This window comes from Phaenicophaeus curvirostris, chromosome 9 (genome assembly GCF_032191515.1).
Source record: "Phaenicophaeus curvirostris isolate KB17595 chromosome 9, BPBGC_Pcur_1.0, whole genome shotgun sequence".
NCBI classification, from domain to species: domain Eukaryota; kingdom Metazoa; phylum Chordata; class Aves; order Cuculiformes; family Cuculidae; genus Phaenicophaeus; species Phaenicophaeus curvirostris.
Window position 1 is genome coordinate 14,927,662 of NC_091400.1, and position 23,784 is coordinate 14,951,445.

Below are 23,784 nucleotides of genomic sequence, written 5' to 3' on the forward strand. Positions count from 1 at the left end.
TTGGGGAACAGTTGTTTTAGGATAAAGGTTGGAATTCCATTTCCTCATCTCCATGGCAGTTTTTTAGGTAATGCAGGATTTTGGGTCTGGAATATGTAATGGTTTATGCAGATGGAATGGAGGCTTACTGGGTAACCCAAAAAGCCATCTGTTGATAGCAACTTTTGATCCGTATGAACATGGGCTACATTTGAACCGATGACCTAGGGGTGAAAGGCTCTGTATCCTATTTATCTGTCTCCTGAGCCATACATAACACAAATTGACAAGAACTGTAGTTGAGAGAGGAAGGAACTGCGGAATCTGCTCCAAACAGACAGGATTGGCTGGAAAGAGTTATGGAGGTTTTAAAGTCTTTGCTGAGGAAGCACTGGGAAGAGGTGTGGTTTCTCCACTGCTCTCCAAAACGCTTGGTGGGGGCTGTGCATTTCAACTGAACTACCTAGGTCTTTAATTTTAAGTCAGAGATAAGATCATCACACATTGTATACAGCTATGTTATTATGGTCTGTGTGTTTGGATTTCGATGTGTGTCTCTGGAGAAAGTTCCAAACCGCTTCAAGAGATTGTGGTCTAATTGGGAATTGTTAGAACTGGCGGGTTTGCAAGTCTTCCACAATTAAGTATTACAAGAAAAACCCCAAACCCACCATACAATGAAGAGGAAATAATCTGTTAAGTTTGTTGCCAAATCTTCCTGAATCTACTGTGAGAAGGACTAAAGAAAGAGTATGATGTTTCAGAATGAGCTTTTTGACCTGGAAGACTTGGATTTGCTTTCTGACCTCACTAGAAGCTTTCTTCTGAACTGTGGGAAAGACAGAGTTGATTAGTTATTCAGGTTACTAAGTCTCACGGAGACAGTCATGCAGCCTTTCTCTGTATAAACCCTCCAAGCTTTCAAGTAAGCTTTAAGACATAAAGAATGCAAATGGGAAAACTTCAATGTTTCTATAATTTGGTTCTGCCCATGTTTGTATGGAAAGATATCGAAACAGTTAATACCAATGGTGATTTGATTTTGGTTTTCTGCATTGTTTTGGAACCATGTCAAAATGAAGCACTAGATTTTACTAACTGTGAATCAATACTTCCCAGAGGTATCATGTAACTGGATAAATCCACCCCATCAAAATATGTTTGATACGGAACTGTCAGCTGCTTACTTTCTCACTGTTCTCACAACCCTATTTGGTTGAAAATTTCTATTTTAAAAAAATTTCCTACCACATCATTGGCAATGAAAGAGGTATTCCACAGGTCTTGGTCTTTTCACGCAGCAATTCTTTAATCTGATTTTCAGAGACATTTAGCTCTTGACTCACTTTACAGAGGTTTCAGAGCTAGTGCTGCCTTGATATTGGTTTGTGCTCCTTTCAGGCAACTGACAAAATTGATATGCTGGGGAAGTTTAAATATTAGGTTTAGAATTGTTAAGACAACTGGATTTAAAACCAAACGAATAAATAAATTGTTGTTCCTGTGGTGAAGAGTTTTTCCATTGCAATTTCAACAGATAATCTTCAAGATCTCTGTGAATGTGACTTTTCCAGAGTTTTACTGAAGAATTCCAATGAACTCCCATAAATTTGTTTGGTAGAGTACAAGAAGTTTTTCATATTTACTCAGTGAAAATGTAGTAAGCAGGAATATAGAATATTCTATAGAATATAGAATTTGAGGGAAGCACAGAAGTCGGAGAACTTTGTAAATTAAGTTTGTTTCCTTAATTAAAATAAAAGAAGAATTTTAGGCTTATCTCTCCCTCTTGTTTTTTCAGCAGCAAGTTTTGGGACATAACTATACGTTTCTTTACACAAAAGGCTTTTAAAAAATGTGTTTTTCTCCATAAAATTCACAGCCTTCAAGTTTATCTTGCTCCTGTTCTGTGTAGCTTCTTGACTGCTCTAATTTAACTTGATGTGGCTTTTTTAGTAAGTTATGGTATTTTTTGTAACTGCCTCCAAGAGATGCTCAGCTGAGAAAAATCTTAAAAGTTCTGACTGTCACTTAAAACATAAGTTAATACTTTGTATACACTATAGTAATGTTCACTTTGTTTTCATTTTGGATTTTTTGTGTGTTGAAGTTTAAAATTCTGATACAGACCCAATTACTCTGTGGCTGTGACTTGGACATTTTGTAAAATGCCGGCTCAATTATAGAATAAGACAATACAAAACACTAATACCAGTCTTCTGTGTGTGTGTTGTTTTTGTTTGGCTTGTTTTTTTCTAGTCATGCTTCTTGCTGATTTTAGAAGTTTCCATTTTTATAGTTTGGTGATGTTAGTAAAATCCATCTTATGGTTTTCTGGTTCTAATGACAAGATGGTTCAGTTTGGGACAGTCTTATTATGTGACTTCTATTTGTGTTTCAGACTTCTGTCTTACATTATAAATTTTGCATTGGGGAACATATATTTGCAGGATGAGCTCAGAAGAATAGAGAGAGGACTGCTGTATTTATATGAAAAAAATAACATTGAAGATCCTTCTTTAACTCATTTGTAGTCGAATGGGCATGTTCACCTTATATGGTTGACAACATGATGGGAACTAATAATATTGTTAAAATCTTCAGCATTGAGCTAAATCTGTGGAATTTTTAAAACAGAATATACAAATATATAATTCCATGAAACCGTATGCAAAACTTTTTAGTTTAAATCCTGACCTGCAGATGACCTTCAAATTAATAAGACTTCAGTGCTTTATCAGAACAGATGTTAAAAGGGCGAGGTCTTGAGCTCCATATTTATATATATAATTAGTAAGGGACTCTAGAATGGATTTAAAGTGGATTATGTAAATTCTGATCTTGGAGACAGCAGTCAAAAACCTTCCAGATGAACTAACAGTGTTCTGATAAGCTGATCTGTATAATTTAAATAAAAACCTTCTATACTATTTGGATGCTATTATGGTTTTGTTCCCCAGAAGTCTCACCATGTGGCACTCTTGGTCATTTACTATTTAAAAAAAACAAAACCCACACACATAAAACCCCCAGACCCCTTGTTACCTGCAACATTCCCATCGCCTTATGTATATTTTATATAAACCAAGTATATAATAAACAAAAGCTCCTAATTTACACTTGAAACCTCTTTATTTGCAGCCTCCTGAAAGCGGTTGTGTTCTGGAATAAAAGAGAATACTTTTCCCATCCTCCAGCTATGCTGAATTGTTGGCTTAGAAATGTCTTGATTGAGAAAATGCAAAACAATGTGCTTATTTCAGAATGGAACAAGAAGTTATTACTGAAGTATTAATAATTTATTATTACTTTTGTACAGAAGGGGAGCCAGCAGCTTTAACTGAACTTCATTTTGAACTATATCCATTCTATCCAGAAGCAAAAGAACTAGACAGGACACTTTTTCAGGTTTTCTTGAACATTTGAAGGGACTTAGCTTATATTCAGCTTTTCCCTTTCAAAATGATGTGGCAATTTTCCACCACTGATTGTGTAGGACTTTCAGGAAGAAAAAGGAGCTAAAGTTAAAGTACGGAAAGCTAAAAATAGGCTAAGGCTGTATTTGTGGAAAGAAAGGATTGGAACTAACAGCAAGTGAAATCAAGTCTGATTTTAGTTTTTCTACTTTTCCCATTCAAGACCAAGCTAGAAGGCATCGGTTTACCTTTTCTGTTCTAATAGGCCAAACTAAATGCATTTTTAACAACACTGTCTGGGCTGAGTGGCTGGTGAGAATACTGCTTAAAGGAAAATTATTGTCGCATCTACAACTAATTGCTGTCCTATTCACATTTAACCTGTTTCCTGTACCTCTCTTTAAAATGTTATTGACATCGCAGTTTTGTTGATTATGGAGTTTCTGTTTATTGCCTCATTATTTTTGCTGTCTATCTCAGTATTGGCCCACTTCTGTTTTGCTTCATCTTTTCAATAAAGTAAAAATTTTCACAAGTATTCTGCCTTAGGAGCCTGTGTGACATTTGAAAACTGAATAGGGAAGAGTATTGACTTTAGGAACAGGCATATAAGACCCTGACTCAGCTCTGATTTGCCTCCTTGTGGTGTTCATGTCTCTACTAAGAGTATGAAAATCGATTTCCCTAAATTAAAATTTCCTCCTTTAAATGTTTTGCTAAGTCAGCGGAAAGTATCAACATTTTACTTATATGCTACAGGCCCGAAGTTGGTAAATGGTTTTAGGAAGTAAAAGGTGACCCCACAGCCCCTATATAATCCATGAGAGAACTGAGACTGAAGACAGGTCAGTAGTAACAGTAGTAATTGTAGTAACAGATAGATTTGATGTCTTAGCATTTGGTAGCTTTCCATTGTCAAAATTGTTTGAGTCCTTCTTGAATTTTTTTATTTAGTTTGCAGTTAAGTTGAGTATTTCTTTAAACTCATCCTTTATGTGAAGTTTCACAACATAGTTATGAATGGACTGCACGACATCTGTGTAGTGTATGGACATGAGGGAGTGTGTCTTCGTATTGCGGTTTTTTTCCCGTCTTAGGTCATATCTTCCATATTTCTGCTACAAATAGTCTGTAGGCTAACAGAAAGAATAGAGTAAATTATGGAAACTTGGTTGTTGGCTTGCGGGGTTTTTTTTTAAACTCTTAATGCTTGTTTAAAGTAGTCATTTTCTTGGTGGGGTATACTGTATTTTGTCAGAAAAGTAAATAGTTCAGTGGTTTGCAGTGAAATATTGTATACTGCTGGAAAAAATATTGCTCAAGATAAGCATATACATGTCTGTTCCAGCTCAGAATGGTGGAAAGAGAGTGAGTGTGGATGTTTGTATATGTTTACATGTACCAAAAGAAGACAGATACATACAGGCACAGTTTTCCAAGGTTTTTTTCATTATTTGGTGCATATACTGCCATGTTGGGTTATTGGCAATTTGTGCTTTCAGAAAGAACTACTAATGAAAAACCCTAATAAATTTAATCTAGAAGGGGAGATAATTGTTATGACTTCAATGCCTCCCTTTTGCAGGCTGCTCCGTGTGGCATAGGACTGTTGATCAGAACAGCTACTACCATAGGAGCCTACTTAAAATTTTGACTTGACTGAGTTGCTTTGACAGTTCACTGTTTTTTCCAAAATAAAGCCTTATGTGGATGACCTTTTATTTCTTACTTTTTCTAAAAACAGAGTGATTTCATTAGATGGAGATTGTTTGCATCGTGATATTGCTAGATTTGATGAAAGTATTTTATTAAAATTTTATAAGAAGCTAATTTGATTTTAATCTCTTTGTAGATACTATTCTGCTTTAAAAACAATGGAACAACTAGAAAATCTATATCTTCCCAGAGTAAGTCAATACCGGTTTTGCCAGATAATGATAGAAAATCTTCCAAAACTGCGTGAAGAAATAAAAGAAATATCCATGTCAGATCTCAAGGATTTCTTAGAGAGTATTCGAAAGCATTCTGACAGAATTGGGGAAACTGCCATGAAGCAGGTAAGCTGACCTAACAGGATGTCTTCTGTCCGGTTGTCTACTGAAAATGTCAGTGTTGAGTCTTTGGTTAGCGGAAAAGTTTTTTCTAAGGATTACAGCCAGCACATAGACCTTAGAGTAAAGATGGAGAGCTGTGAAGTGCTTGCTTACACCTTGGCTGATTTCTTCTCCTGGACATGAAGCTGTCAGTTCTAATGGTCCCTTGGCTAACATAGGAAGCAACAGCGTGACACCTCAGTGGCATCAAACTTCCTTTAACAGATTTTTATCTATGTCCTAGAGAAGTAGGTTTCCTTCCTGGGAAGGGAAGGAGGAATGCCATGTATGTCGAGTTGCACAAAATTGTGAAATACTAGTCAACTGCTAGACAGTCTGCAATTCAGCAGCTACTACAGAAAGACAAAAAGCAGCCTATCTGGCCAGCCAGCAAGGGTAAGACTATAAAATATAGAGATAACATCCTGGTTCTTAGGTGAGAGCCAGAAGGAGACTGGGACAGCTGAAGCCCTCACCTGTTCCATCACAAAATAATCTGCCGTTTCAAAGCACTGGTACTGGGCAAGCTTTAAAGCAGTTCATGCTTTTTTTTGCTTGGAGAACAACTGAATTTGTCATGTGACTTTTTGTTGGGTTGGTATTTTGTCATTTAAGGTTCTTGTAAGAGGCAGCATTGATGATTATAAATGAAACTTAATTGCAACATTATACTGTACTACCTTGTTGCATTTCTTCCAGTAGAAAGGACAATATAGTGCATTTGGCATCTACAGGTGATTGCTGACTAAGGCTGAACTGAAGACAGCAGACAAACAGCTGGAAGCTCTGATATAACTGCTCTTCATTTACATATTGATTCTCTGTTTGCAGTTTGATCAGGAGAATTACAGGTTACTTTTTTTTTCTGCCTCTTAAATGGCATTCTGGAGATTAGGAAAAAATTATGCTGAAATTATCTTTTGAATTCATTTATCATCTGAGAACTATTTGGGACAAAATCATCTCTGTAGGCTGAGAGCACACATCTTGCAATTATACTGATGTGTTTTCAATAGCACCGGATGGTTTTCATGTCATAGTGTATACTCATCAGTGATGAAATTTGCATTACATCCCTCTTTACTTGTACTACTTTTAAAACAGGCACAGCAGCAGAAAACCTTTAGTACCGCTCTTCAGAAGCAGAATAATGTAAACTATGGTTGGAATATGCATTTAGGTAGAAGCAGAATTTTGGAAACCAAGAATGAAATTACATTGAAGCGAACGCTTGAAGATGATGATGAACATGAAGAAGAGGTAGCGTTATGCTAAATCAGTATGTTGTATTTAAAGTGAGTTTTGTAGGTTTATTGAACAAAACTTGCAATACACTGTTTGTAGATGGCCAGTGTTAGTTAGGAAGAACTAGAGAAGACTTTTGAGGGACACCATTCCAGATCAGCATTTTAGGAGGGAAAAATAGTGCCAAAATATTAATTGTATTAATGCTAGCTTTAGCATCATGTTTGGGGACATTCAGTTGGACAGAACTTGTAGTTATTCTGTGTTGAGTACTTCAGCTTGTATTAGAACTGTTTCAGCTGTTAAATACTCAGTATTCATAAATTTAATAAAACAGTAAGTACTGAGACCTTTGTATGTGGTGCTCTGAAAACACAGTGAAAGGAATTTGGTCTTGTAATGCAAATAAAATCTAGTACTGTAGTACAAATGGAGGGGAGAGTTGAGCAAGTAATTTATTCTCTTGTGATGATACCCATCCATTTTTGGGTCCTTTTCAAGGGGACGAGTTCTGTTGGTGATGTATCACACGTTCTAGATTATATGCTTTTTATGCTTTATATACTTTTCTTTTTCCTTTCCTTTTTCAGGTTTTAACTGCACAAGATCTTGTAGACTTTTCTCCAGTCTATAGGTGTTTGCACATCTACTCAGTTTTGGTATGTATTAAGGTGACATCATAAAGGTATTTTACTTTTTGAGAGCAAGTCAATGTAGTACAGATGCCAAATGGACAGATGATTTCTACTGTATGGTCATTATAATAAGATGGGTAGGATGTCACTTGAATTCCTCACAATTTAATCATTAGGCACAGAGGGTATTGTGTTTTTGAGGGCTGTGATTGGACAAACATTGAAACCCACAGTCATTGTATTTACCAATTCCAAAGAGAATAACCAAATATTAAATAAATATCTCGGAGGCTGGGGGAGTGGAGATGGGAGGCGGTAGACAGGGTTTGGGCAAAGCTAATGCATGTGGTGTTCAGATGTATAATATATTCACAGAAACTTTTTTGTAGCTTAACTTTACAATGCATTTATTTTCTTGAATAACCTAGAGAAAAATTTTAGGAGACACGGTTATGGAGTGGTAGGTAATATGCCTTGTCTATAAGTATTAATATAATCTGAAAGTTGAAGTTTAAAAACATAAATATTGCTTAAAATACGTAATATTGTTTGACAAAACGTAGGCACATGAGCAAAGTCCTTATTTATAGTACATTCTGTAGACTCTGTGAAAAAGAGAAGATAACTTCTGCATATTTCATGCATGCAAAACTTTCCTGGGGTCATCTGGAGATTTGTGTGTGGAATAAATGCAAAATATATGCCCTTGTTTAAGAGAAGTCTACCCTTAATTTAAGAAGCATTTTTTTCTTACTGAGACAGTGTTGAACTACTTTTGTCACATTTTAGGGTGATGGAGAAATATTTGAAAATTATTACAGGAAACAAAGAAGGAAACAAGCAAGATTAGTTCTGCAGCCACAGTCAAGCATGGTAACCAATACATTTGTTTTTTGCATCGATTTGAGTTGTACCTAGTGCTTTGTGGCATTTTTATTCATAAACTTGTTTTCTTTTTCCCTGAAAGCATGAAACAGTAGAAGGCTATAGAAGATACTTCAGTCAAATTGTAGGGTAAGTTTTCTAAACAGACATTTATTTCAGTTTTACTATACTGATCATTAATTCACTCTCTGTTCTCCCATTGTCTGAATACTTTCTTCTGCAAGATTCAGTTTCTGTACATATCATGTGAGTGGTTGTTGCTGGATCCGAGTGGGGAAGAGCATCCAGTTCCTACCAGTACGGTGCCCCACAAGGACCCTGCAGCAGCCTGGGCTGCAGCTGGCATGAAACAAACTTCTCGCATTTTGACTTCATGCTGGGCGAAGCAAAACACTAAACCTACCAAAGTGTCACTGCTTGACTGGGGAAGGGTTTGACTATGCCTGTGTGTGAAAGGATAGAATTTGCTGTAGTATTACAAAACAGCTTAATAATTTAATGCTATTTTGTTTTAGTTTCTTTGTAGTAGAAGACCACATTTTGCATGTAACCCAAGGATTGGTAACTAGAACATATACCGATGAACTATGGAACATGGCCCTTTCCAAGATAATTGCTGTTCTTAGAACGCATTCAGTAAGTCAGAAGTCTTACCAATTTAAATCTTCTTACTTCAGAGCTCTGTATATTTAAGCTGGGATAGGAACAAAGTGAAAAACTACACCTCTCATGTTTTCTTTTCCTTGTGATTAAAAATTGCTCAGATTTGGGAGAGAGCCTGCCAGGCTTTTGTTTTTCCAACAGTATCAGGCTGTGATTTGCAGCCATGGGCTATTTGCATAATCCTTCACTGATTTACAACTCACTGGGTCCTCCAAACCTTCTCTTAGTCCAGCAGTTTAGAATATGCAGAGTTAATCTGCTGTTATTATTGCAATCCTTCCTCATTAGTCCCAACTGACCTCTTCATTAGATCAGATTGAATAGTTCAGCACTGAAAGCACCACCAGGAAATAGTTCCTAATTATCATTCCAAATGCTGTGTTTCCAAAATAAACTCCACCAGCAAAACCCTTGGAGCTATCTTTTCAATGCTATAGTAGTAATACGTTTGTGTTGAGGTAGAGGTAGCAGAAAAATCTTCACAGATGTTGGATTGTAATTCTGTATCGGCTGAGTATTTTATTACTTTCAAAGTGTGTCTCCTAAAGTTATGTTTGTACTTTAGCTCCTATGATGCTGAATAGCTGCGTGCTATTTCTTATTCCTTTGTGCAAACCAATGGAATACCATTGTTCACTCAGACTGACTCATAGTAAATTACTTCAGTCTTTACTATTGGTGTAACTTTTGCTATTGGAATGCATAAGAGTTTTATCTTTCTCTTTTTAAGGTTTGCGAGAAGCAGTTCCTTTATGCAATATTATTTTAGTTTTTATTACAGTTGATCTTTAAGTTGAGAAGTATTTTACATTTCATATAAACTGAGTAAAAATGGGGAAAAGTTCAGATAGCCATTATAGTTTCAGCATAGGGCCTTTATTGATCAGTTGTAAATGAGCTGTTCTAATATTTTTAATTCTTGTGGAGAATTGGAATAAATTGAGATATATTCAAGCATTTTTTTAAGCTAAATACTTTGCAAGTTAATCGGCTGCTTATAGATTTAGACACCTATATAAGAATGTTAATTAAGGAGTGAAAGTACTGCAGTCTCTAGAGAACTCTTCAGTGCTTGTCATGAAGTTAATCGCTATTTCTTCTCAAAATGCGTAACTCCCATAAAAATCAATTGTATCACAATCTCTAATAACATCCTACCACAGACTAATCTTTAAATAAGTGTAGGTTGTCTTAGGAGGTATTGTAAACCAAACTCTTACTTTATTAAAATATGCTAAGAGCAAAAATTAGAGAAAGGTGAAAAAGGCATAAATAGTCTCTAACCAATACTATGTTCTCATACAGCTTTAAATAATTTTAATGTAAATAGTTTTTATTTTATCCAGTATTGCAAATAATGAAGCTAATGTGAAAGTTTTAGTTGTATGATACCACACCTCTGAAAATAAAACTTCAGTCATTTAGTAAATAACTTAATGTCTTGACTTCTTACCATCAAACCTGTAATATGAACTTTTTTAGAAAGAATTTTATAGTGTATTCCTCACACAGCTCGGAAACCGCCTGAGGTGGCACTGTTAGCACTAGTTAGACCCAGGCATTGTGTTAAAAAGCAAGTCCTGTGGAAACCTTTCTGAAGTTGATTTAGCAGAGCATTTTAATGTGTGCTTACATTCCACAGAAATAATTTGCTAATTTTGAATCTTGGTACAATATACTGAACATCGTATTTTAGTTTACTTTTTCTGAGCTTTTGTACTACTGATAGTTCATATAAAAATTTAGCAGATACTTTTATGTAGCTGGACTAAATGAAGACAAGTGCGTCTAAGTTGCTTTTACTAAGGCAGTCAGTCAGGTGAAGGGATGAGGCTGGGGAATTTAACCTTCTATGCTAATATTCTTTGAAAACATGTCCCATATTTTAAATACTTTTAACAAAACCTGAATTTCTCACTTTCAGTCATACTGCAGTGATCCTGACCTTATTCTGGAACTGAAGAATCTCATTGTAGTATTTGCTGATACTTTGCAGGTACGTATTATATTAGTAATTTAACTGAAATTCCTACTGTCAAATTCTTCCTCTGAGTGATTAAGTGCAATACTGTAGATTTCCCTGATGTTATGTATACAAATCAAGAGCAAAGTTACACAATAATATTTAAAAAATATAAGTATTTCTTGCTTGGTCCTCTTTTCCATACTTAATGTATGCATCCTGGGCTATCCAAGTAGCATCCAGTTGTTTGTATCTATGCAAAACTAATGTTAACGTTATAGTTCATGTACATTTTTGCCTTTTGTAAATGCTTTACTTCTGATCTTAAGCAAGAATAGCATTGCAGTTATCATTAGCTCTCCAGTCATTGGCAAGTATTCAACCAGTGTTTAACAGACTGATGAAGATGATTAGTTGTATGCATAAATAGCAAGTTAAAATGTTATAGAGAAATAAGACAAATTTCTGCTCGAAAACTGAAAGCACAGCTTGAAGTATTTATTAAGGATTTTATACAAAATCTTTTAATTGTTGTGGTGTGTTACAGTACTGTAATTTGTTTTATAGAAGGGTAATATTGAGTAATAAGTCTCATCTCAGAGTCCTGAAGTGTTGTGGTAGGAATTGAGTGTGTTCTGGAATTATTGATTCTTTTTATTTTTATACCTTAGGGTTATGGTTTTCCTGTGAATCGGCTATTTGATCTTTTATTTGAGATTAGAGACCAGTACAATGAAACACTTCTTAAAAAGTGGTCTGGCTTGTTCAGGTTAGTATTTAAAAATAATTGTATTTGTATTGTATCTATTGGGGTTTTTTCTTACTTAAAGTTTTACTTTGTTGTAATTTTGAAAGAATTTATTAGCTCAGAATTGTGTATGAATCGGGTATGCACTAAGGCATTCATCACATGTCACTATTTATTCAGGAGAAGAGTTATTGAGTGTTTATGCAGTTAATGAAGACAAAGAAAGTCTCCAAAGAGACATTATTTGAGAGATATGCAGGAGGGAGACAACTGTTTTTCTTCATAGGGAGCCTAATCACTTTAAGCTGTTGCAGTAGGGCATTAGGTTCCTAATTTAGCTTGTTTTAATGTTTACAGTTAGCTGATAGGTGTATCTCCCTGGCAGACAATTACACTGCCAATATATCTTCATGGTTTTTTTTAATGCAGGTTTAATGCACTTGTTCCTTGGACTCATTTGATTGAGTCAATTGTTCACCCAGGAACAAGCAGCTTGGGACTGTACTCCCAAGGCTGTTTGCATATAGAATGTGATATCTAAATGTTGTTTACCACAATAAGAGTTACATTGTATTGCAGAAAACCTTAAAATTAAATTGACCGATTAAGTCTAGTGTCTAAGGTTCTCATGCTTTATAGATTCCTGATATAGTTGGTTGGATAGTAGAAAAGTCCAGAGGGTACTTAAGTAAAGCTGTGGTTACATCCCCAGTTGAAGTAACCTGAACCATCTCCACTGCCTATAGGTAGCTATGACAATGAATGTCTGCTTTATTGTAGGCAAAGTGTGGGCTACCATAATTAGCAAATATCTTATTACAGTTTATTCTGCAGTTGACTGGTTGATTTAAAGTTCCTTTGCTGTATTATGCTTTGAGTCATACCTATTAAAATGCTTTCAGCTATTTTTTTGTCTGTGATGAGACATGGTAAGAAGAGTTAGCATATACAATTTGCTTTTAAATTTGTCTGAAAATAATATGGATGTCTGAAATTATAATGATTGCAGTTCATAATTTTTTGAAGCTGCACACCTTAGTGTGTGGTAGTAAAATTCATATTCATTTACATGTTTCAACACTGGAAAATAATTAAATTACACGTCCTAAATTTTTTTTACCTTACTAATTCACCAGGGATATTTTTGAAGCGGACAACTACAGCCCTATTCCTGTAGCAAATGAGGAGGAATACAAAATAGTTATAAGCAAATTTCCTTTTCAGGATCCAGAACTTGATAAGGTAAGGAATAGTTTGTTATTAAAGTTTTCCAAAATCCAGTTAAAGATATTTGGGCCAGTGATGATTTTTATAATTAGAAAGTAATTTAAATTTGAAAAGCTATGTAGATTAAGAAGCTAAATCACCTTCTTTGTTTGTAATTACCCAGTCATAAATAAATATGAAAATTAAAGCTTTAGTAATTTGCTCTGGTGTTTGAAGGATTAATTAAACCCATTGTTTTGTAAACAAATTAATAAAACACTTTAATTGGTACAGTCTTTATGTAATTATGAAACAATCTGTCTTTAATTAGTTAACTTAAATTTTGTTTCAACTCATTGCATTTAGTAACACAGTATACTGTATGCTGTAGTATTGCAAAAATATGTGTGAAGCAAGGATCTGTTAGCAACAGCAACTTTTAATTTCACTTTTAAAATTGACTATTTGTGTTTAAACATATGCAGCAAAATAAACGTGAAGGGACTGTTAATAATTCTGCTGTACTAGCATTCCAGTAGGATAAGCTTTCACAGCCTCAGCCATTCTTTCACTACAATTCCTTTTGTGGAACGGTGATTACTATGTTCTGCTATTCAAATATGGTTTTGGTAGTACCCATGAAGAAATAACAGGCCCTCGGTGGAATCTATAGAGAGGAGCTAAATCTAAGAACCAAATGACAGTGGGAGTAATGTTGTGGAGGGAAGCTCCTTTGAACACGATCCATCGGTACAGATACCTGAAAAAGTAATAAAATACTCTAATTCTATGATTCAGGAGGGATTTATTGGGCAAATGTAACAGCTGCATGTCATTAATACATCGTTACAGTAAAGATGAAAAACTAAAGGTGGGTTTTGTGTTCATTTTTAATAAGACTCCATAGTGCTTGCTGAATGCTTTCCTTCATCAACTTTGTTTACTTAGCCATTATAATACTAAAATAAGATAAACAGAATGGAAATCCCTTACAGTGTTAGAAGTATACCACGCCCTGGATACTGTTTAGCATGACCAATTTTGGTAATAAATTGCAGAGATTTTTAACTTGCACTAAATTTTAATGCTAACCTCTCTCACTCCATCTGATGTATCAGCATATGTGTGTGGACGTTACTTGTGTAGACATGTGTAGTTACATAGATGTATGATTAATACAAAGCTTTGGCTCTTATTTTACCAGAAGGGAAATATATGCTTTCTGCCGAACAATTTTCATTTTGGCTTATGACAAGAGAGGGATTTCTATAATATTTCATAGGGAGCAGCACTTTATATTTGTGGATATTGTATGGGCAGAATCTCACTGATGCCTAGTGTTTAGGCTGATGAGCTTGAGAGTAAAGCTAGGAATCCAGTTGGATTCTGCTCCCAGGCTGTGTGGTGCTGGTAAGTCACTTCACATCTCTCTGTCCCTGTTAATTCATCTATAAAGGAGGAATAACGTTTTCTACACATCTCTCTTGAAAAGAGCTTGGAAACCTGTATGTAAAGCAGAAGGACATCATTAGAAATAGGGCAGTCTAAGAGGTTTATTTTCTTGTGTCCTAGCAATTTTTGAAGCTGTTTAGTTGATTTCAACCAAATTTAGCAAAGAGGCAGAAGTCTTAAAGATCGCTGAGTTCATATAAGTTTTGTCAATGAGGCAGTGGGATAGAGGAGAAAGAATCCTTAAATATCATTGCAGAAGGAAAGACTGCAGTGTTACATTATGTGTTACCAGGCAGCAGGGTATCTACATGGAGGGGAGACTTCATAAATGCTCCAACATCGCTTTTACTGGTTGCTGTTTATAATCTCATCCACTTCACCTGTCTCAGGTTAAAAGGCAGTTGCCTCAGGTTAAAAGGCAGTGGGAGGTCCTATTAGGTGGGTTATTTTAGTCTACATTTTGATGTTTAAAGAAAAAAAAAACAAACAAAAACCAACAACTGAAAATAGATGTTTAAGTTCAGGCTAGTTGCTGAAGGAGGCTGTGTAGTTGATAGAGAGGAACAGACACCCTAAAGGGCTAATTCCAGTTGATGCATCTCTGATGCCTTTTACAGATTAAGGGGGATTTCACCTTTGAAAATGTCTGTTTGTCTTAATTTAAAGGGAGACAAACATGAGTGAGTGCTTCACTTTTAACTGTAGATTAGGATGAATCACCCTCACATTTTACAGGTAAGTTTATCATAGGAGTTGTTTACAGCACACCAGGCAGAATTATGACCATAACCTATGAGGTATTTAACGTAGCAAATTCAGTCTGACTGGACAAAGGAGCCTTGTCCGCACTCTGCTGTTTAGATTGAATCTGCCAAACTATCATTGATTATATCATCTCATTTTACTCCCTTTCTGTGTTCAGAAGTGAATCAATTAGCTCATGTATCATTTTGGGGTTTTTTTTGCTGCCTACTCTAATAATTAGACTGAAAATTTTCTGTCCTCCTATACTGGCCTGTATTGGATAAAGAGTGGCTTCTTGTATATTGTTTAATATATGAAGGTTGAAACTCAAGCCCTGCTGACAGATTATTGTGATAATCTGCAATAGTTGTATGTAACAGCACTTGATATATCTGTAAAAAATGAATTGCTTAAATCAGATGAACCCATGTGTAAAGTAAATTCTGTTGTTAAAGTAATTGTTTTTAATTGCTGTTGAATGACACAAAAACCTGGCATTTACTCCATATGTTTTTCACACCACCTAATCTTTATTAAAGAGGCACAGTTAGGGAAATCTGAAGTTAATCTGTTTTGTCTTGTTTTTCTAATACACAAATGTTGAGCTGCTGTTGATTATTTGTTTAAGAGAAATTAAATTCTCCAAGGATTATACCAGTTGCTAATTATTTTTCTCATTCATTTTTTATAGAGTAAAAAAAAAATAGTGTTTTGCAAATTTTAAAAATTATGTATTCAATGCAGAAATATCTATTTGGTACATGTGGATTTTATTCAAATGTGTTTATTTTTGTCCTCCCAAATACAATATCAGCTTTAAAATTGAAGTGAGAAGCATGATTTTATTCTTACAGACTACTAGTGTTTCCCATGTTAATCCAGATTGTTGAAAATAATTCAAACTGCTTTGTTTTTTGTGAGCCACTGAGAGGAAGTAAATATATGATAGTGAATATACATGCCTAAACATTCTAAAGATAGTTAGAAAACCCCAAATGTACTAAACTTCTCAAACCTTTTTTTTCTTTTTCACTGCTTTTTTTGGCAAAAAAGGATTACATTTTTGAACCTCTTATCCAATTTACAACTATATTGTTCATTCAGATTAAAAATGGTTTGAGACTTTGTTTCTATTGTGTGCTTGTAAATTTATTTTTTCAGAGGGATCTTAAATTACAGTCTCCAAACTTTATTGTTCTATTATTTTGCTTCTAAGCTATTTTGACAAAGGTGGAAGTCAGCCCCACACAGACTGCTGTTTGTATTTGGTGTGAAACAGAAAACCTTAAGTTAGATTAAAATATTGTTAGTGTTAAGTGGCTTTCTAATTGTTCCATTTAATACCAATCTCTCCTTAGAATCAATTTCAAGTGTAAGATAGTATTATCTTTTTTTGACAGCAATCTTTTCCAAAGAAGCTTCCAATGTCTCAGTCAGTGCCTCAGATTTATATCCAGGTTAAGGAATTTATTTATGCAAGCCTTAAGTTTTCAGAGTCACTTCACCGCAGGTAAGTTTAAAGTATCTGCAATGTGACTGTAAGGTAACTTATAACTTCCAGGTTACCTAAAAGTGTATATTAAATTGAAAATATATTTTCTTGTGTACTTGCTAGCTTTGCTTGTTTCATAGTTTACATATAATTTACACATTTCTATTTTCATTCTGTTTAATTGATGATTCCAAATCCTATTACATATATTTTGTATATTTTATACGTTATGGGTGAGGGCAGCTAGGTATTGTAAGCAGTCTAAAACATTGCTGGGGTTTTTAAACACTATCACTGGTTTGAGTAATCTAGAGATTTTATTTATTTAAGAAAGCGTATAAGATTGGAAAAATGTATTTTAACACTGACCATTTCAGAAATAATTGGGTAACATCCCTCATTACTTCAAATTTGTTTTCCCTTCTCTGTGCTTTGACAAAATGTGCTATCTGGAAAGCTGATTCCCTTCTCCATCCCACCTTTTTTGAATGGAAAACATCACAGTTTTCCCGTTTCCTTTCCTCCTATGGCTTTCAAAAGCTTAGTTTTAATCACATAAATTAACATTCATAGCTCTTAAATCTGGAAGTTATTTGCGGCCAGTCACCCACTTCTCCACTGTTAAAGATATAAATAGCTCGCTTTCACACATTCTTAATTGTTACTGTTTATAATTTACACGTGCTAATGAGCGTGTGTTGACCTCCTTAGTAACTCATTAAAACCCACAAATTACTCTTTCGGAACTGCTGTGTCAATAAACATGTCCAAAGTCTAAAAATAACAGGTTTTGCTGCAGTGTTGAAATTCAGTTAATGGATAATTTGGTAAGTGAAAGATGTTCAGTGTGCTAGATCACAGAAAATTGGAGCAACTAGAAATTAAATGCACATAGGGATGTGTTATCGTGGCAAGTTCCCTTTGCAGAGAAAATTAAAAGCATTATTACTGCCGAAGTATTGTCATGTACAGCATAATTGTAAAAATAAACATTTTTTTCAGCTCAACAGAAATAGATGACATGCTCAGAAAATCTACAAATTTACTGCTTACGAGAACTCTAAGTAGTTGTTTACAGAACCTAATTAAAAAACCTCATATAGGTTTAACAGAGGTAAGTTTTAAAACACGTACTCAAAACTGTGGGTTTTTAAGACAGCGCTAAAATTATTATAAATGTAGATATATACGTGGTATTAAGATTTTTTTAAGAAAAAACTAGTGGTGTGTGCTTTAAAATAGAAAATTGAAAGAGGTGAAAGATGATGCATAGAAAAAACCAATATCTGTTACATAAATAATATAATACATTGTTGGGTCTAGTTGGAAAAATATTTACACAGGGATGCCTTTTAAGAGGGAGATGGCAATGGAAGAGTTCTGTCTCCAGTGTGATAAACGGAGTTTTGCAGGAAATGGGTGAAAGACTCTGGCTTCTTTGGTTGCATACAGAGCACGGTTCATGTGTTTGCTCCTGTGTAGGAATTAGTAGCACATTGATGAATTTCTTTTTCTTCCTTTTTTTAAGAAAAGGGGTGAAGGGAGAAAGTGTGAAGTTTCAGATTAAACCTACCAGATCAAGAAATCTAAAATCTGAAGTTCACTCTAACACATTCAACTTTTCTATAGTAATTGCAATTAAAATATTTTAATGTTTTTGTGCATGTTGTTTCTTCGCTGAGGCACTTGGTTTAATTTGTTTATTGGACCAAATAAGACAGGGCAAGACTGTGAATCAGTCTGAACATTCACTGCAAGTACATGCAGTGTCAGGAGACAGCAGGTACCTGCTCAAATGTGCTGAGAGGACTTAAACTGTTGTTAGAGCACGGATATGTCACATTGGATGTTGTGTTGAAGCTGCAAGAACCTCTTGTATAGATTAAATCAAGATGATGAGGAAGAGGAAGGAGCTTAATAAATTATATATAGCCATGGTAACAAGACAAGCTGTAACTGTTTTCTGAGATACAGTTTTCTGTGTTCTTGAAGTTGGTGCAGAAATATTTTCAAGGATGTGAAAATAAATTCACTAGTATTTTTTGAGGTGTTTCATTATCAAATCAATATGTTTTATGAGAAAAATGTTACAAAGAGAAAGCATTTTATGAAGTATTATATCAGTGTACACTACAGCAGGCAATATGCAGAATTAAAATGTAATGTACTGATATTTCTGTTACTACGCATTATTTACATTGTCCAATCTGTGAACTGAATGGGAATGCAGGCCTTGCTTATAAGAACATCTGTATCATGTATAAGCAGGTTGTTACCATTACTGAATGAAGGAAGGAGTTGACCACTTTTTTTTTTTTTAATTCCCTAACTTAAGATTCCATCATTCAGCAGACAGTTTTGTGGGAAAAAAAATCCAAATGTTATAGCAGTAATTTTTAAAAAAATGATTTCTGTGTTACAAATTAATTATTTGCTTCTGGCAATACATTTTCGTTTATTTCCCCTTTTTAATTTCAAAATGCCAATTGGATTTATTTCACCGAGTATGTGTCTGCAATCCTCCTTTTTAAAATGGCATAATTTGCACGTGAACTGTAGTATGTCTCCTTAGTGGTATTTGAAAGCAAACTTCCAAAGTAACGGTTAATAGGTAGTAACCTGAAATCCCATAGTTAATTTCTAGTAGCTTTGTTGCTGAGATAAGTAACCGTTTACAAACTGAAATGACAGTGAGACAAAAGACTTTTACAAGAATTTTTTTCTCTTGTAGCTTGTTCAAATCATCATAAACACAACACACCTGGAACAAGCTTGTAAATACCTTGAGGATTTTATATCTAACATTACAAATGTTTCACAAGTGACTGTTCACACTGCAAGACTTTATGGACTTTCTACATTTAAGGTATGGGATATGTCATCCGTTATACGACTATGTCTGAAAAATTCCATTAAAATCACTATAAATGAAGCATTTTAAAACAAAAGAGGGTGAGGGCAAAGCTGCACATTAGTTCATTTTTTACTCTAAAACAATTCTGAACTGTTAATTCAATACATTGTGCGGATAAACACCGGTTTTATGTTATTGATATGATCTGAAATATGTCAGTTCATGAGAAGCATCAATATTCTCTTTCAAATCCATCTTCTAGTAAGTTATGAAATTACAAGCTCAGCTTAACTGCACCAGAATCTTTCAACAGATTAAGCGCCAGTTTATGTAACATTTCCCCTTTTTGAATGTAATTCAGCAAAACAGCTAGTTTAATCTAAAATATTTGTAATATTTATTTGTTTTTAATCTACAATATAAATATTTTGTGGTATATTTTCAAATTGCCTATGTTAGTAATATAAAAGCACTATTAATGTGCTACAAAGCATAAATTATTCAGTTACATTTTCAGAATTCATATTTTATTTAGGTGTCCTTTAAATTTGTATACACAGTTATAATTGTTAAAATGATTACTGGTAACTTGCCTGTTTCTAACGTATGGCATCTTCTTATCTGCACAAACCATTTTCTCTGACATTTTTTAGAAATAGCAGAGGTATTTAAGCTTATATCTCAAAAAATTGAAGTAAATCTTCAGTGATGTTTACTCAGCATAGACGACTGTAATTTCGACAGCTAGCGTGGCAATGTTTGTAAGCCAGATATAAAGTAATCCTAAAATAAAAAGATGTCGCAGTTTTCTTTCTGTCTATGGCTCCTCCTCTCATTAACAGATGAAGCTCTCCTAGTCTTTTTTGTATTTGTCTATACAAAAATGGTGAAGAATTTTGAAAAGGGGAAGCTAAAGCAAAAATACAGAGTGACTTGTATATGATGTCCTTGGCAAAGCAAAAACTGTACACTCATCTGTGTATTCATATCGCTCAAAAGGCCTTGGTCCTTTTGCAGATGTAAGGCAGACGTGGTAGTAAGGAGAAATCTGCACATATGAATGAAATTGCTGAAGACAATTTACACACATAACGTTGGGTAACTCAAGATGATGAAGATTTATCCCTAAAATAAATTAGTCAAAATTTTAATCCTTGCTCAGGCTGTTTTATGTCATAGCGACCCTAGTAAGCTCTAAGACATGATCCCAGCAGCTGGACTAGTTATACTGAGTGCAAAGGTGTTTTGGTCTCAGGCCAGTGAATGGCCCTGCACCAGAAACCCTCCTGCATGGTGGCCCTGGGGACAGGTGTAGACATGCTTTGAGATCCTTCATGCTCTGGTGGTGATTGAGCGCCAGGTACTTCTTTCAAGCACCATATAGTTGTGTACATCAAAGAACCGTTTTGATATTCATATGCGTGACATTCATATACATAGAATATGGTACAAAACAGTTTTCATCAGTTGAGACTGGCCAAGTAGCTTTGCTTTTATTTGTTTGTAATAGAAGCAAATATATGTATTTGGAGGTGGTTTGGAGTTCTCTTTCTAAAGAAAACATGCTGACAGAAGAATAATCTTGTGTAGGTTTCCATGGGCCATTAAATCAGCCAGTACGTTGCATTCTTAGTCACTTGGGGCTTCTATACAGATATTTTTGAAAAAGAAACAGAACCATACAAAAAGTCATCAGGGATTCCAAAGCAGCTGCAACTTGAACTGTAGGTATTTGGGGTTTTTTAGCATACACTGAAACAAAGGAGAGTGATTTCTTGTATTTATGGGATAAAGAGGACTAATCCTATTGAGAGTAGTTTTGTTTTCTCTATTTGATTTTTTTTCTCTTGATGCATTATGTAGTCTATCCTATTATAATATCCCCTCTGGCATAGATGTTAAAAGATGGGTGAAGTGGAATAAGGCATCATCGTTGCAAGACACTTCATATTTCCAGTTGATTGCCAGCAATTTTCCTGTTAGCTGTCATTTGTTTTGCTAAGGATTTAACAAATAGGGCAGGACAGAAAGGTTCTAGCCTAGCAGTTGTAGTTAGGTTACCGTTGTCCTATCAGTAGTTTTACTGATTTCGCCCTGTCCTTGGGATCTAGGCTGCCTGGTTTGCATGTTGTGTATATATAATGCATGTGTGCCTTTAAATTTGCGTATCTATAGATATTTTCATGTAAGGTCAGTCAATAATCTTTTTATCATTCAAATGAAACACTTAATGCATGATTTCACGAAGAGGTAAGATGGCTTTAATAGACGCAGTTGAAAGTTTGCATAATATTTTGTGCAGATTGTTTATGCTGTAAGCTATGTTTAACTATCCTATAAACCACCTGGGTTCTATAGGAGAAAATCACAGAATATTATAACTGTGTTTAGTCAGCTTAGTATCTATGCACCTTGGAAAAACACAGAATGAATGCTGGCAAACATGTCATTTTTTTAATGGTTTCTCTCCTGTCTTTTTCCCTGGAGAACTTGTTAGTGCAACGTTCTCCACTTATAGCAGAAAATCCTTTTCTTGTTAATCCCTCTTTTTTTTTTTTTTTTCCCCCTCTCTGTTTTAATGAAAGACTGCTTGCAGTTCCCCAACTGGGCCCTCCCAGAGTTTGATATGTTCTACTGTTATTAAATTCATCTCCTGGTGACAAATCGTGTCACCCCTATTCTTTCTGAGGCATCAAAAATCTCCTTTGATTAGCAGCGTCGATCATATTTACATTCCATGAGGTGATCTTATAAGTACATCTAGATTGTATTTTTTTAATAGAAGCCTTCAGATCTATTGAATGGCTACTATTTTAGAGGGCTGTTTTTCTTATTTTTGTATGTAAGATCTCGTATTAAGATGTCCTTCAAAGTCTCCAAGCATTGTTTAACCTGGCTTTTTTAAAAAGACCCACCACTACTTGTTTCTTTTTATCGTATTGAAAAATTGTGTCACTTTCGATATTTGTAGCCACGTTTTCCAGCTTTGAATGACCATTCTTTTTCTTTGTTTAAATCAGAAGTCACACTAAGCATAAATAGATACATTTGCAGATCTAGTTGATAGGGGGTTTTGAGCCCAGAGTCTCAGCATAAAACAGTGAAATGTTAGAGAGCCAGATACACAGCACCTCATCCTGTGCAAGACTTCAGGACATCTTCTGGAAGAAAAGACATTTAACAAATGCCCATCATTTGCCCTTTTCCCTTTATAACAGGGGAAAATCTAGTAAACAATTCTGTCACTGCATCAAAAGAAGAGATGGAGTTAATTTATCTGCCTCTAGGAGTCATCCCAAATCTTAGTATTCCGAACTTGCTCTTTCTTGGCTTGTGCATGAGATTCACCGTGCTTCTCCTCAGAAGTAACTTCTGGATTTGAAATCCAATTATTCAGCTGTTCACAGTTTTCTCAAGGAACAGAGCTACACTCTTAAAGTACTGGCAGCGCACCTTTCCAATTTTAAACCAAGAACCAAACCAAAATAAAAGGTAGCCAAAAACCAGCTTCCAAAACAAAAACTGAAGGACTAATCTTGCCACTGCTGGTAAATCATCTTAACTGGTAAAGATTACACAACCACTCCATAAATGGCTTAGATTTTAAACAAAAAAAAAAAACCCAAACCCCACCCAAACAAAAGATCCAAGCAATTACTGTAAACCTAATCAGATATATTTGCAAGTTGTGACATTACAGATTGTTGAAACTGAGGTCTCATTACTAGTGAGAAACTTTAAATATAGACTCGACTTTAATTGAAGCTTTTATAGTCATAGCCATCTCAAAATTGTGGTTGTCAGTATATTCCTTTATTTGACATATTAACAGATTGCCAGATTCTTGTGTGTTGGATTGGGAGAGCTGTTCAGTGGAGGCTTGGTTTGGCAGTAAAAATGCTATTTTTAATGAAACATACTTTGATATTTATACATGGCAGGACCACAAGCTTTCTTCCTTCTGAATTGCCTCGTGGCCTGAGGCTTGACTGAAAACTGACTTTGACACATTCAATGCAATGCCACCCTTAATCTCGGATAATCTTTTTTTTTTCCCCCATTTTTCTTTTTTCCTTTCTTATTTACAGCTTTCAGTCTCCCAGAGCAAGCTAGCAGTGGGAATTTCGCCTGCTTTTATGTTGCTTCAGTATATCCAGCCTATTTTTACTCTCTAAAACCCTTCAGCAGCTGACCAGTTCACTTCAAATATCTTACTTGATTTATTTCTCAAGATCAATGGAGAAAGCTTCATGTTGAGCCAGAATTAGAACATAGAATTTATTGAGCATCTTTAAACTCCAAGCTGGCAAAAGCACATATTTCTAGCAAAATATGCCTTATCAGGCATCTGGACATAGATGCCATTGCATCTGTGAGGATGTCCCCTAAACAAATAAGACAGCATTGGA

General features: G+C 35.0%; 1 protein-coding gene across 7 annotated transcripts in view; it reads left to right on the forward strand.

Annotated features, from left to right (window-relative positions):
* Window positions 1–23,784, forward strand: part of EXOC6 (exocyst complex component 6) — a 92,829-nt gene that overhangs the window by 25,365 nt on the left and 43,680 nt on the right. For all 7 annotated transcript variants that reach the window (XR_011338001.1, XM_069864193.1, XM_069864188.1 and 4 more), the window contains exons 6-17: window positions 5,248–5,452; window positions 6,593–6,748; window positions 7,324–7,392; window positions 8,158–8,241; window positions 8,336–8,382; window positions 8,769–8,889; window positions 10,841–10,912; window positions 11,551–11,648; window positions 12,764–12,869; window positions 16,430–16,539; window positions 17,524–17,635; window positions 19,253–19,387. Coding sequence is in view for 6 of the 7 variants with exons in the window: in XM_069864193.1 (XP_069720294.1) it covers window positions 5,248–5,452; window positions 6,593–6,748; window positions 7,324–7,392; window positions 8,158–8,241; window positions 8,336–8,382; window positions 8,769–8,889; window positions 10,841–10,912; window positions 11,551–11,648; window positions 12,764–12,869; window positions 16,430–16,539; window positions 17,524–17,635; window positions 19,253–19,387 (1,315 nt within the window). In the remaining variant the exon portion in view is untranslated. The remainder of the gene's footprint in view (window positions 1–5,247; window positions 5,453–6,592; window positions 6,749–7,323; window positions 7,393–8,157; window positions 8,242–8,335; window positions 8,383–8,768; window positions 8,890–10,840; window positions 10,913–11,550; window positions 11,649–12,763; window positions 12,870–16,429; window positions 16,540–17,523; window positions 17,636–19,252; window positions 19,388–23,784) is intronic.